We start from the raw sequence: 14,716 nt of genomic DNA on the forward strand, positions 1-14,716 counted from the left end.
ATTTATCACAGCTGTGTTGTGTGTTTATTTAAAATGGTTGCGGTTAGCGTTAATATGTCTGCTGTTAGCTTTTAAAATTATCACATTGAGACATAGAGCTGCATTATTTTTTTGAAAGTTCCTGAAGCAGATATTTTCTGAATGACTTGAMAACAGATCCAAAGCTGACAAACTCTTCCCTCCTCACAGAGCTCTGTGGTGTGAATAAACCTTCAGCTACTGCAGCAGTAACATCACATGTGTGACTCTAAAACACAGAAAATCAAACAGCAATCAAGTTCAACCAAACAAAAGAATAAACAAAAAATAACTGACACTTAAATTATTAAACAGTATTTTGAGGATAATGTTAGGATTCTAGAATATCTTACCGATCTTGTATGTTTTTCTTGAGGCTACAGACAGCAATGCTGAGGATGAACAGTCCATAGTGTTTTGTGAAAAGCCAACCCAAAATAACAAACTCAAGGACTTTCATGAACATCTCCTTCAGCCTGGGTGAAAAATAAATGACATTGGTATATAAAGTGGTGTTATTGTCTCTATAGATGGATTATTCTTACCTTTGCCAGTTCTGCAGCAAGGCATAAAAGGACATGATGGGTGTCAGAAGCAGGATGTACAACATTCTCACTAGCAATCCAAACATGCCCATATAGGTTGTCCTATTGCTCAACAGAACTGAAACACACATGTTAACATAGTTTATATAGTGTATTTCATTAATGGCAGCCAACTCATGCAAGATTGAACTTTTAATTTGGCTGATGTCAAACAATGAAACAGTACAACATGGCGCAACATGTTCGATGCCTAAAGGTGCAGAAGGGTTCTGGTGCCCATTATGACCATTGTCCCTTAGTTTGGTCTGTATGACAATTACAATCCTCACAACATGGCAATGGTTCTAACATTGGGCCAATGAGATATCTCTACACCCCACATGTTGGGCAGTGGCACAATATGACCCATGCCTCATGAAAACCATGTCAAGTGTTGGTAAAGCTGTCCAATGCATCTCATCTGTCTGCTGACCTTCTCCTTACTGTTTTGTTCCAGCAACAGCCTGATAACACTTCCATTGCATTTGTGATGCCACTACTTATCGATTTGCAGTTCCTTGRAAATTAAACCATTTTTATTCCCATCACTAGCCTGGTAATGACTAGACCCTGTCCTTCACTTTRCTTCGTACAAGGGTCTGGACTTGCTGCATAGAGAAGCGATTCTTGCAGGAGGTGTGGCCTCTGCTGAAGCATGTATGTGTTGTCGCTGTGAAGGAGGCTAAGCTAAGAAGCTAACCGGAAATCGCGTGTGCTGTAAACAACCCTACTGAGAGGAGAAATATACCGAGCCGAACGAGACGGCTGTAAATCAGAGCTGCTGCTTTGTCAGACAAATTTATTTGAATTTGGAAGCCTTATCAACACAGACTGGCTTCATTCACTTCCTCCATTGCCGTATGTTAAAATAACTAGCAGACACTGCACAAAAAATCGACATCGTTCAAAAATTGACGTTCTGCTCTCTGATTGGCCCGGCTAAAAATCTGCCAGCGAAATCCTTGTCTATGGGAGAAGTTCCAGACGGAGCAGTGAAGGGAAACTAGAATTGAGYGGAGCTGCGTCCAGGCTATCCCATCACTGGTCTTCAGGTGAATTAAATTATATCCCAAAAAAATGCATATTTTGTTTGCACTGCCATACTTTTAATTACAGACTGCAAAAGCCTCCATTTTGTTTCTACATAAATTAAAAGCAGCAATGACCTTTTTAAAATGTGTGTTCGTGTGACAATCCATACCATTCTTTTCATCATCAAAGATGAGAAGAGGATCTTGGGTGTTTTCTGGCACAGTGGAGTTAACTATCAGCCTGGATCTTTTGTCTGGGAAAGATGTCAGAGTGGTGGCCTGTTGTTCCACTTTTATTTCCTCTTCTTCCATTTTGGTGATTTCCAGAAGCATCTGTGCATCAGTTGAGTCACAGCTCTGAAACCCCGGAGTCATCGGGGAAGAAGCAAGATCTAAACATATAAGAAGACATAAAACAAAACTTCACATTTGAGAAAGTGGGCCCATGCTTCAGTGTTTTTAATGCCTCATTTGACCCACCTTTATTCCAAAGAAAAGTAACTGCATCTTCGTAGCCATTGTGGAACGCTTGTTCCAGATCCTACAAAGTGAAAATATAACAACTATAGTGTTATATTTGTACATCATTGTATCATCACTTGCATTAGATTGCTTTTCATTTCAAAACCAGATTTCTGTTATGTTATTATGATGTAAAATGGCTCATCTCAGTATGTGCTTCTCTGTACCATGAGAAAAGCAGGCTGAAAACTTAATTAGTTTTTAAAACTTCACTAAGATAGCTTTTATTTTCTCCCCACATTAACCCATGCATCCATTTTCTTCCACTTATCCAGGACAGGGTCCCGGGGCAGCAGCCTAAGCAGAGAGCCCCAGACTTCTCTCTCCTCAGCTACTTGGGTCAGCTCCTCTGGGGGAATCCCAAGGCCAGGCCAGCCGAGAAGCATAGTCCYTCCTGKGTTTTCCTCTGGGTCTCCTCTCAGTTGTGGTGGCTCGGGCATCTGGTTAGGATGCCACCTGGACATCTCCCTGAGGTGTTCCGGGCATGTCCCACTCGGAGGAGACCACGCATTTACCATGAAACAAAAAGTTGCAAAGTTTGCCTTTGGTTACTTCAAATGTAAGGGGTCAAGGTTAGGTTCTTGGACAGCTGACGAGCAATGATGCCAGGTCCCTCTTGTAAAAGAGATTGATATCTAAAGAAGGTTTTCTTTTTCAGTTTTATTCACAGATTTTCAAGGTCTTTTCTGCGTATCAGTTACTGTCACTCCTACAGCACATCTCACCAATGTCCTGTTGTCCTAATACATGTAATTTACTAGTCTAGCACACCTCTCTGCCACTCCAGATTTTCTCACACAACACCACAACCCATTCTGTACTTCTCTATTTACAGCCTCAAAACTAAAATGGTATATGTGGTGCTCTTTCCTGCCTTGAAACCATACTGCTGCCCCCTGTAAATGCTACAGCTCTGTACACCACATATGTTCTTAAAAAAGAGGCAGCTGCACACTTCTCCTCCAGTCCTCAGGCATTTTCTCATTCTCAAAAATGCAGCTGAATAATACAGACAAAAACTTTCCTGCCATCGCGACTAAACATTTCCACACACTCACTGTAAGGTCCATCTCTTCTTCTAAGCTTTTTGAATCTCATCCTCACTAATCTTTCCTACTTCTTGGTTCACAGTTTCTCTGACTTTGTCTTTCCATTCCGTTCTCTTCATTCATTAGCTCCTCAAAAGTACTCCTTCCACCTTCCCATCACACTCTCCTCCCTTATTACCAATTCTATCTTTAACAATCCTAACTTGCTGTACATCTTTTCCAGCCTGATCTCTCCAGTTCATACAAGTTCTCCTCACCCTACTTGGGTCCAGCCTCTACAGTACAGTATTTCAGCAGATTTTACTTTTTCAGCTATTTCACTTTTTTTAGCCACTTTTTTACCATTGAAAATGAAAGGAGCTGTTTTCATCATCCTTAAAATCCTTTGAAATGTTTCTAAATCTTTACAGATCCTTACACCTTTTGGTCTGGTGCTGCTCTTTTTAAATTCCCTGTCTTAATTTTTTGCTACATTTTTGCTAATTTTAGCTATTTTCTGCAATTCCAGCTAAAATTCAGCTTCTTTCTGCTATTCTTCTGCTTTTTTCCACCTTTTTGTGCTTTTTTCTGCTAATTTGTGCTAACTCTGCTCCTTATAGGGCATTCTGCTATTTTCATCTACCGGTATTTGCTGCAATTTCAGATCATTTTTAGCTGTAATTAGCTAAAGTTAGCTTTTTTAAGCTAAATACACAGTTTTTGTAGCTAATATAACTTTTTTCTGCTAAGTTCTGCAACCTCAAGCTCATTATGCTTCATTATGCTAATTAAAAAATTTCCAGCTCCTTTTGAACTATTTTACTTTAAAATTTGGCTGTTTTAGTAACTACAAATTGACACTTTTTTGTACATTTATGTTTTTTTCTGCCAATTTTACATTTTTTCCACTGTTAGGGTGCTAATTACAATTTGTAGCTGCTACGTTTAGCTTATTTTATGCTAATTTTAGCTTCTTTTTGCTATTCTTTTGCCTTTTTCTACTGTCTGAGCTTTTTTCTGCAAATTTGTGGTATTTATGCRTCTACAGATGCTTTGTTCTCTTTAAGCTATTTTAGCTTTTAGCTGTTTTCTGCTTTTTCAACTATATTTTTGCTTCTTTTTACCTTTTTTCTGCAAACTTAGGCTTTTTTGCTTCTTTCAACTGAAAATTTGAACTTGCAATAACACTTTTGCTATAAAAATTTTTCAGCTCAATTTCAGCAGTGTTCAGCTTACGTTTTCAGCAAGAAGCATTCACACTAGCGTTTTCGCAGGAAATGCAATCTCTCTAGTTAATTTTGTTAGCCTGGAAATTTTTCTTATTTCAAGACGCTGTACCAAGTGCAATTGTTTTACTGCACTGGCAGATTATTTCCTATATTTTGAGAAGATTCCGACTATTTTAAAACATATTTTTAGATGGCTAACTTTTGAAGCATACAGCTCATCATACGTCTACCTTTGTTACCTTCTGTACACTTTCCTCAGTCCTCTCACTGGCTCACGTTTTCTTCTTCCTCTAAACTTCCTACACTTTCACTACCAGACTTTTTGTCATCTTTTCAAGGCCCAGATGAAACACCAAGTATCTTTCTACTTGTCTTTTTAATGAGTGTTTCTGTAATAGCCCAGTCAATTACAAGCTCTTCCACACCACCCAGAGTCAATAACAGCTCCCCTCTGAACTCCTCACATTAGTCCTTGCTCAACTTCAAGGTTTTGGTTTTCTTCTCTGACTTCACTCTTTTCATTTTCTTCACCACAAGTCATCCTACACACCGTCATCACAGTGTCTGGCCATGTTTTCCACTGCTGGAAGCTTATAGTCCCAATCTCCTCAGGTTACCCCTTCTACACAGAACGTACAGAACTCCAGCCTCCACTGTTGTAAATCATCTCATCTTCCTCCATCTTTTGGAAGTAGGAGTTTACTAAAGCCATTTTAATTCTCTTGCAAAATCTACAATCATCTGTTCTTTCTGGCTCCTTTAATTGACACCAAACCTGCCCATCACTCCTGTTTTCTCCACCATGTCCATTCACCTCTGCTTGGATCACCACCCTCTTCTCCCTCGGAATATTATAACTTCATCAAGATCCTTCTAAAATTTCTCTTTCTCCTCTAACTCACAACCGACAACATTTAACATCAAACCTTCCACACACATCTGACACTCTTTTCACCATTTTGTTGTTGTTAAACCAGCCCTTGATTAATCTGATATGGTGTTGTTTGGATGAACTTGTGATTTTGTTTTGGCAAAGATGTGTTACTGTGGAGATTTAACTAAAAATGGAAAATAGTTTTGTATTAAAAAACAGGAAAATCCATTAGTCACAGTCAAGTGACAAACCAGATGAGTGAACCAAACCTAATTTGTGGCCCTGTTTTAAACAGACTGAATGTAAGAAGCATTTGTTAAAAAAGGCAAAAAAAAAAAAAAAAGATTATAAATATGAACTGCTTTAGTCCAGCAGTGAGCACCTGACCTCCAAATCCACAGAGCAAAGGGCAGTGATCATCCTCCAGGAGTTAGCTACGTTGGTCTTAAAATTGGCTCCTGAAACCACCATCGTCATCGGGCAAGGAGGGTCAGCGGGACAAATATCAGTGTCTCCAGAGAAAGGGGACACAGTCAGCGTAGACGACTCAGKCATTCTGGGCATGAAGCCACTCAAACCACCATCTATATAGTGCTGTCAGACAAGATTACAAACATGACTAARGGGACTTAACATGATGTTAGAAAGAATTTATATATATTAAAAAAATCCTGAAAATACTCACCACACCCCTGAAGAGTGGAGGCAGAAAGCCACAATATCCTGGCAAAAAGCAGCTGCACAGCAGAGCCTGAAGACAACAAACAGCTTCTACTCAATTAATAATCATGTTGGAATATAAATGTATCATCAAAAAGAAGAATCTAGTGATGCATTTATTCAAATTGCTATATTTTGGGCATTTTTCCACAGACAATCTACCTTAATCTAATAGAAAAGTTTTTTTCCTTCTGGGTTTTGGGGTTTGTCAAAAATATTTATTAATCATGATCTTATTTTTTAACTGATGACTGGAACATTTCTGTCATTTCTATGATCATTTTCCTCACTACCAGAAGAACAAACTTACTTGAACAACATCTTCCTTGGACTGGAACTCCGATAAAATGATTTGCTCTCCATCAGACAGACGTGTCACAGCAACACCAAGGCGGCCGTTTGCCAAACGGTGGGCATCAGAAGGAAGATGTTTGTGCAGAGCTTTCTCTAGCCACTGGAAAACATTGACTGATGGGCTTAATATTCCCAAAGTAAAAGCCTTCACCTGTTTGGCAAAKAGAAGCATCTCATCCCGTATGGCAACTGCAATAAAACAGGACTCTCRTTTTAAAAGTACTTTTTACATTCAGTCATTGTAAATGTGGAGTCAAACACATGGCCACTTACTCGGGTTTAGTTCACAGGCTACAGTAGCTGCAGCCAGAGACCCAGCAGAAGCACCGAGGATSTGAGGCGCCGACTTCAGAATCCAGGGTGAGTACCTCAAGAAGCCCAATGCAACCCCCAACTGGTAAATAGACAAAAATCCAGATCCAGAAAAGGTGATGCTGTAGCGATCATTACAGGAGTGAGATCTGGAGGCACTTGGTGACATTTTCCAAAATGTTGCAATAATTAGGTAGTTATTTAAGGGGAAAATAACAGAAACATATATGCTATGCCTTAGATTTCTCTCTCCAGGTTTAGTCAGTCTGCTGTGAAATGAAAAATGCCCTGTGCATTTTAAAAACACCCCAATTTGACATACTTGGTTTGTCATAGCCATGTGATGCAGTGATATCAAAAGCCTTTTTTGTCTCCATGAGGCACATTTCTGTCCATTTACTAAGTAGCTTCAAAGAAGTATGGAAACAATACAGTACATTCTGAAAATCCTACTTTTTTAAAGTATGTCTTTAGACAATCTCACRTATGGTTGAGTTTGAAGATTGTCCCAGTCACACCTTTTTCTGCCTATGCGATGGTAAATGGTAAATGGTACTGAACTTATAGAGCACTTTTCAAGTCCCTCCGGACCCCAAAGTGCTTTACACTAACAGACATTCACCCATTCACACTCACATTCACACACTGATGATGGCAAACTACACTGTAGCCACAGCTGCCCTGGGGCACACTGACAGAAGCGTGATGAGGACAATCTCAAGGACTTTTATCTTTGTAGTTATTTGTAGTTAGATATAAAATATGAGACTAATAATTTCCAAAATTCCAGTTGTTTTTCCMATTTTCATAAAAATCCTTGTGTATGATTGAGTTCGCAGACAATCAGTGAAGTTTGGCAAGTTTGTAAAAATAGAAAGGGTTGACTGAGGCTGGGTAKTTTTCTGTTGCAGGGGAAATGTGATTGGCTCAGTGAGATTAATCAGTGAGACCTGGCACACAAAGGAAGCCAATGAGAAGTCAGCAGATGAGCGAATGTGGTACCACAGCACCCCCCAGAGGTTAAGCTTTGTCTAACAACAGGAAATTCTGAGAATATGAGAATGGCAACTTCCTGTTTGAGTTGTTGATCTGGTTAAYAAAAGGTCCACAGTAGTGATTTTATTTTTAATTATTATTAAATTCCGGTTGTTTCTCCAATGTTAATAAAAATCCTTGTACGATTGAGTTTGCAGACAATCAGTGAGATTTGGCAAAAAAATWAAATAAAATACAAAATATAAAAAAATAAAGCCCATGGGCAGTCAGCAGATGAGTCAATGTGCTACCACAGTAGTACCACAAGTGTAGTTTTGGTACCATGATAAAAGTATTACAAGTCAGTGGACTGTGGTAGTCTGCTTGAGCCCAACTTCTTGAAAACCCACAGTGACTGCATAAGATTATTATAGTGTTTGAGCACAATGTTGTTGTACAGGTGTGACAAGATTAGTGAAAACACTTGTGTGACTTGTTTAAATTGTTTTAGAATGCATATAAACATGGAAGCCATGTTTGGTTGTGACTTTTTATTTTAACGCAATAAATATCTGTCACACATTCCAATCTAAAAAAATATTTATTTTTAAAAGCAAAACAGAAGAACAACTGAAATTCTCTTTAAACACCATATACGTTTGCTTAAAGGTAAACCTGGAGCAAACATAAATTATTAATTTCTGTATCACTCCACCTTTTTTGACAACCTGCAACAAAACCCCAATCACAGACATGACTTACCTGCAAGATTTGTATAGTTTATGCACATAAAACCCCAAACAGAACTGCAGCCAGGACTGAGCAATGTAAAGTTGACARTAGGATGATTATTTTGATAAATACTGATGCTATTTTTTTCCACAGATTTCCATAAAACTTACTGTTAGTGTTCATTCACACAAAAAGCATAAAAATCACTTATTTTCTTCCAATGTCTGTTGCTGTTATGTTTGTCCAACCTTTACATTCATGTTTTAAAGCTGAATATGTTTAATGCACTATTATTTATTCTGTTACAGTTGTTAAAGTTGCATTTTTGTCCACGTGTTTTTACCCCACTGCAGCACCCGTCGGAGGGGGCAGTGGAGAAGCTCGATCAGGTGAAACCTCAAAATGATCCTCGYTGAACTCGTGTGTAGGACTGCTGTCTGGGAAGTCCTCATCGTGAGTGTTTTCTGGAGACTCTGTGTCATTTTGAGTTTTCTTGATATCCAGCGGGAGCTTCAGAAACCTGAGGGCAGTCAAAGGGCACGCAGTAAACACCAATTGTTTTTTTTTTCTGTGTGTGTGTGTTGGTGTGTGTGTTGGTGTGAGTGAGTGAGTGAGAGAGAGAGAGAGAGACCTGAAGAGCAGTTTTTGTCCTCGCTCCTTTTTGATGATGTTGAGTTTGTAGTAGTGCCGCAAAGCACGGGACATTTTCTCATAGGTCATGTTTTCCCGGTTCTGTCAACAAAGCAAACATCTCATTATCTGCGTTTCACAAAAYGTTTATTTATTTATTTTTACTTTTTAGACTTGACACAGATTCCAACAGGTGACTCACCTTGTGGTTCCCCCAGAGACGCGCCAGTCCATTGGGGTCAACTACCCGGAATACGTGGCTGTCCGGATCTTCCCATCGTATGTAGTCTTGGTAACGTTCGTCACACAGCAGCTGGTAAACATAATCCCACAGCAGTCTGCACTCTGGTCACGAATAAAACACACACACCAAATTTTTTTTTGCTTTATAAAATATATACTTCTTTCAATGAATTTGATTCATAACCTGCTAATAATGCAAAAGACAGTTTTAAATCACTTTTAAAATAAAACTGCCAAAACATTTATATTTATTAATAATGCTGCATTATAATTTCTTTTTTAAGTACAGTAAAAAAAAACAATTAAATTAACCTTGCTATCAAAAATCAATAACTTCRGCCTTTGTGCAGAACAGATACCTTATATTTAGAAGACCACCAGTAGCATACTTGCAGAGGTCAAAATGATGAAGATGTTCCTTTTTGTAGACTAAAAACAGAGCTAAAACATCAACTAGTATTACATATGTGTGCAATGTATGTAACGTGTATTTGGACTCTAGTGCCAGTCGCTGGGATTTACTCAGCTTCTATTAGTTTGAGACCAAAGTTCTCAACTAGAAAAYGRTAAAATGCTTCCTTTGAGTCGGGGATGAGCCTCTGCTTCAAGCAGAGTTCAAGCATCTGGGAGTCTTCTTTAAAAGGGATGATAARATGGAGGAGGACATGGATTAACAGACTTGGACCCTGTCTGCATGGGAACAGTGYGTACGTCTGGTATGGGGAAGAAGATGCTGAGGCAAAAGGCAAAACTCTTRATTTCCTGGTCCATGTAGCTTCTAACCCTCACCTATGGTCACAAGGTATACGATTGAAAGAATGATCTGTGATAAAAGCAGCTGAAATGGGCTTCCCCTGTTGGGATGGCCATGCTGAGGAGCTCCATCATCTGGGGGTGCTTGAAGTAGAGTCAATGCTCCTTTGTATAAAGAGAACTATTGGCTATTAGCATCTGAATAAGATGCCTTTTTGACACCTCCATTTGGGGGGTTTTCAGGGACACTCCCCACTGGAGGACACCSCAGGACCTGTTGCCTCAATGATTAGACCGCAGACAAAGAGCAACATGTGCCTGAATGATATTTGAAACCTGAGACTTTAAATTGTGTTTTTTTCTTATTTGCTTTTGGTGCATTTTTGTTATATTTTTTCAATGCAAGCAGAACAGCTAAAACTTCCCATACTGATATCAACTTCAGTGAATGGCTGATGTATTTACAAATGCATTTACCTTTTTTGATCTGTTTGTCTGTTCTATGATTAAGAACTTTTTTAAATATTATTATTTTGTGGACACTGTTAGAACATAATCACACATTACCTGGTATTTTACCGTTGGCTTTGTGCAGCGGGCTCCTCGGCTTCTCTCGACTGGACAGGTTGAGAGGTTCCTGAATCACCCCCTCTTTTGAGGGAAGATTTTGGACGGGGTTGTGAGGGATTGCAGAGACAGACGCAGACCCATCTAAGGAAAAATAAATGAAAGAAACAACAAGCGGTGTTTGCCATGATTAGAATTCCAAATTAGAGTTTTTAACTTTCAGTCTTTTTGCTTTTGTTTATTTTATACCCACTATTATGCGTGAGTGGAGCAGAATAATGGAAGACAACAGGGCGTTCTCTGAGAGGAGACGTGATGGGCTCTGGTTGGCTGCACACTGTGGCTCCAACCACCACAGGCACTGCCGTGCTGGCAGCGGCAGGAACTGCACAAGAGAAATATGAGGAAATGTGAAGTGCTAAACAGAAAGCAAAAGCAATTTAATAACAGCTTGAATGTTTTAGATTAACAGGTTTATCAGAGTTTTGTAATGTTTAACACAAAGAGGGCATTTCAGTTTAGCTCTAACATGCAAATAATCGAATAAAACAAAAAGGACGGAGTATTATGTTTTCTTTAATCCATGTTGTTACAACAAATTAGCACGTCCTACTTCCTRCAGTGGAAAGCACCATCAGGAATGTGTGCAGTTGCACCATAATGAAAAACATCTTTATGATTCTGATATTTTATCTATTGCACAAGGAAATGATTTGCCGCTTTTTTTTGTTTCAAAACATTTAAATGATGAACTCAATATTGTTTTTACAAAGCATAAAGCATTCGGAATAAAGAGATAAATCATCAACGTATTACAAAATGAAATTTCACAACCCTTGCATCGACACATTATGCGTACGAAATATGTGAAGGGGAAAGAAAACAGTGATGTTGGAACATGTGGCGTTCAGGGTTTGGGTAAATTAGGGAGCTTTAATGTTTTGCTTCCTTGTAAATGTTGCGACGAAAAGAAAATGTCTAACTTGATGTGTTCACACGTTTACCAGGAAGTACTTGAAGCCACTTTTTAACTAGAGTAAACAAGTCAGATTTGATAAGCAACAAAACTTAAACAACCAGCTCTCTGTATAACACAGTGTGTTTTATTATTTTTATTTTTTGCACTGTTGTTCCCTCTGCTGCACAATCCAAGTGCATAAAAGACATAATGATCCATTTGTGTGTTGTTGTTTTTTTGTTTTTATTATTAACTATCCAGATTTTACTAGCTTATTTTTAACGAGATAAAGAAAATAATTTATATACAGTATATTTCAAGTAGGGATGTTAAATAGACACAATGAAGTATCACAATATTTCACTTCCTGATACTGTATCAATTCTCAAACGCACTATACTGGTTTTTAATTAAGGCTTAAAATGTAAATCATCATATCAAGAGTTCATTTCAGTGTTGTATTTTAGTGTACAATTGCTCTGATGATTTTTTTTATAAATTTGAATCTTTTGGTAAAAAAAATGGCAATGTATCATAATATGTCCTTTTGTGACATCCTGTGTCAAGATATGTATCAYATCAACAAATTCTTACCAACACACAGCCCTAATTTCAAGTGGTTACAGTAAATGTTTTACAACTATGCACACTTTCTTCTCTTTTTCACTTTTACCAGTGAAAAGCTTTGTTCTAAGACAAAAAGGATTCTTACAAAAATACTGACGGTATTCTTCAGCTGTTTCTGATTCAGTAACTTTATGACATAACGCATTATTAAAGTGACCAACTCTTACCGGTGGGGTCACTGACAGTCACAGGCTGTGGCTCTTTGAGTGTGTAGAGAGATTTCTGGCAGCTGGTTGGATCCTGAATGTGTCTGGCTGTCGCAGAAGGAGAAACACTCGGGGGCTCGCAGACGACGCTCCGTCTTTTTTGCTTCACACACTGAAGAATCTCATAGAGAACGTCCCCTGTGGGAATCCCAAGGTCAAGAGCAGAGAAAAGGGCAACATGAGGAAAACGATGTCTTTGTGTGTATGTTTATTTTTTCTGCACATTTATTTTTTACCTGAGCTAGGACAGCGGCGTCTGAAGTCTTCTTTGGTGAGCAGGCACAGGGCTCTGCCGTTCATCTCGAAATGACCCTTTTCTGGCCGGCGCAGCGAGTACTCCTTCTGAGCCCAGTGGAGCCAGTGGGCAACATCCTCCTTATCCCACAGAGATGGGTTTATTCCTAGAGAGGGTAGAGGTTTAAAACATGGCAAAGCAATCCTCATATTAATCATAATATTTAAAATAACGGCTCACTTAGTCGTCCAGGCAGATGCCACAGGTCTTCCTGAGTGGGAGGACTGGCCAAAGGAGCTTGATTAGTGGGGGGGTGATCACTGGCAGGCAGGTTGATCTGCCTCCCCTGCATTAAGACTGGAGGACTGTCTGCTCTGTTTTCATGCTWTAAACAACCACACAAATAGATACAAACTTAGATATAAAAGCAGCAGTGCAGATCAAAGATAAACTGGAACTTTTGCTCTCAATAGACTAATAAGGTTTTCTACCTACAGTTTAATAAATAAAGTTAAAAATGGACTGATCGTCAGAGCTGAACTTACCTTGATCAAGGGTGAAGGGAAAATGCTCGCCATTGAGATCTCCCTTTTCTGTTCGACTGTTTATAAATAAAACTGAATGATTTCCTCATAAGCAGAAAAAGAACTGACAAATAAAATATTTAAAAAAAMCTGAAAGTTTTTCTAAATAAAATATCAGAGCAATATCCTCGAATATATACTAAATAAAAATCTGCAGTTTTTTTCACATTCGAGCCTTCCGGGAAATGAAAACGAAAGAAACCTAATCCTCGCAAAGGGGTGTGTGCGCAAAACAGGCTGATTGGAGGAAGCCGAGGCTGCTGAGCACCTTTCCAAAACAAAAATGAGCTATGTTTGATCAGACTGAAGCGCTGAATAAACTCATCTTGTGTAGAAAAAAAAACTAAAAGCAGCAATAATCAGTAAATGTAATATTCGCGCTTATATGAAAAAGGTGGGAACAATGGGGCGACAGTGTGAGGAAGTGTAAGACAAACTCCGGGAAAACACATTAGACAGAAGAGCTGCGTGGGAGCGTGAAAAAAAAGCGAACCTTAGCAAGTAACGCGCGTGCGCTTCCGACACACGAGCTCCGCCGGAAAAACACGAGCTCCTCCTTCTCCTTGTGCTCCTCCTCCTTCTGTTCCTGACCGGAAAAGAAGAGCCTTTTTAAGCAAGAAGAGAGTTTCACTTCAAGGGAAAGTAGGTATGGTGTTTATTCAGGCAGACAGGAGACAGACAAGAGCAAACAAGAAGCTTCAACTGTCATATTTGTGGGAAAAAAAAACAACTTTTGCGTTGCGATGAACGTATGCATGTTTACCACAGCTGGAAGTACAAATGACACTAACTAACAGATTGTTTGTTTTGCACTAAATCTCCAACTAAAGAAAAACTCTATTGGAATCAGTTTATTGAATATGTGGCAAATTTTAGTGAGCATTTTGTCTTTTCGTATAGACCTGTGTTTTAGTGATTACATCACCGGTGCAAGGATACAATTTCAAAGTTCACTCTTGTGGTTTAATATTCAAAATATCTGACCTACGGTTCCAAATGAATGCAAGCTATTTCAGTCCTMGTGTAAATGTTTTGAACCATGCCTCATTTAAAAATAAATAAATTCTAAATAAATAAATAAATAATATAAAACACTTAAACGGGGCTAGGTTATGAATAGTCAATATCTTACCTGTTTTAGGGACATCTTTGATAAACCTCAGTTTAACAAGCTAATGGAAAGTCTGAGTAGGGATTTGTTTGGGGTGCTGGTGTCTTTAAATGAGTCCAATCTCTGGTTTTCTGCAAAGTATTTTTCATCAACTTTACACTATTGTTTACTTAGCATTGCATGGTTATCCTGGCAGAAATGTTATGATATTCCTGCCAGAAGTGCCCCAGGCTACACCAGGAGTGCTACAGCTAGCCGTTAACTTGTCAAACCTGTCAGAACAAGGGGAAGTGAAATCTGRACAGAGTAACAAATGATTATTATGAAAATTAGCCCAAGGCTTATTCTGGTATAAAACATCAAATGCTCTTACATTATTATTATTATTATTATCATTATTGATGTGTCTCCCACTTTTGTGTT

At 38.7% G+C, this 14,716-nt stretch overlaps 3 protein-coding genes across 6 annotated transcripts in view; 1 reads left to right on the plus strand and 2 right to left on the minus strand.

Moving 5' to 3' along the window:
* Nucleotides 1-27: 27 nt before the first annotated feature.
* Nucleotides 28-6,993, minus strand: pnpla1 (patatin-like phospholipase domain containing 1). Its single transcript, XM_014015726.1, has 9 exons — nucleotides 6,634-6,993; nucleotides 6,317-6,549; nucleotides 5,972-6,037; nucleotides 5,674-5,880; nucleotides 2,114-2,174; nucleotides 1,804-2,025; nucleotides 564-681; nucleotides 372-494; nucleotides 28-247 (listed from the first exon to the last, which is right to left on the minus strand). Exons 1-9 carry the CDS (start codon nucleotides 6,839-6,841, stop codon nucleotides 217-219), a joined length of 1,269 nt encoding a protein of 422 aa, XP_013871180.1. The 5' UTR covers nucleotides 6,842-6,993; the 3' UTR covers nucleotides 28-216.
* Nucleotides 6,994-8,229: 1,236 nt separating this feature from the next.
* etv7 (ETS variant transcription factor 7) lies at nucleotides 8,230-13,757 on the minus strand. Of its 3 annotated transcripts, XM_014017868.1 has the most exons (10): nucleotides 13,676-13,757; nucleotides 13,144-13,199; nucleotides 12,839-12,983; nucleotides 12,600-12,764; nucleotides 12,325-12,501; nucleotides 10,826-10,957; nucleotides 10,573-10,716; nucleotides 9,212-9,354; nucleotides 9,011-9,111; nucleotides 8,230-8,899 (listed from the first exon to the last, which is right to left on the minus strand). In XM_014017868.1, exons 2-10 carry the CDS (start codon nucleotides 13,174-13,176, stop codon nucleotides 8,719-8,721), a joined length of 1,221 nt encoding a protein of 406 aa, XP_013873322.1. In that variant the 5' UTR covers nucleotides 13,177-13,199; nucleotides 13,676-13,757; the 3' UTR covers nucleotides 8,230-8,718. The 3 variants fall into 3 exon arrangements, with proteins under 3 accessions (XP_013873322.1, XP_013873332.1, XP_013873313.1); XM_014017878.1 differs by lacking the exon at nucleotides 13,144-13,199 and having other exon boundaries at nucleotides 13,676-13,742; XM_014017859.1 differs by lacking the exon at nucleotides 13,676-13,757 and having other exon boundaries at nucleotides 13,144-13,232.
* Nucleotides 13,745-14,716, plus strand: part of zgc:194242 (uncharacterized methyltransferase YdaC) — a 5,430-nt gene continuing 4,458 nt past the window's right edge. Inside the window, exon 1 of one of the 2 annotated variants that reach the window (XM_014017888.1) lies at nucleotides 13,745-13,824. The gene's annotated coding sequence lies outside the window, so the exon portion shown is untranslated. Of the gene's footprint in view, nucleotides 13,829-14,716 lie in introns of both variants that reach the window. The other variant, XM_014017895.1, reaches the window with a different exon arrangement.

This window comes from Austrofundulus limnaeus, unplaced genomic scaffold (assembly GCF_001266775.1).
Source record: "Austrofundulus limnaeus strain Quisiro unplaced genomic scaffold, Austrofundulus_limnaeus-1.0 Scaffold3, whole genome shotgun sequence".
NCBI lineage: Eukaryota > Metazoa > Chordata > Actinopteri > Cyprinodontiformes > Rivulidae > Austrofundulus > Austrofundulus limnaeus.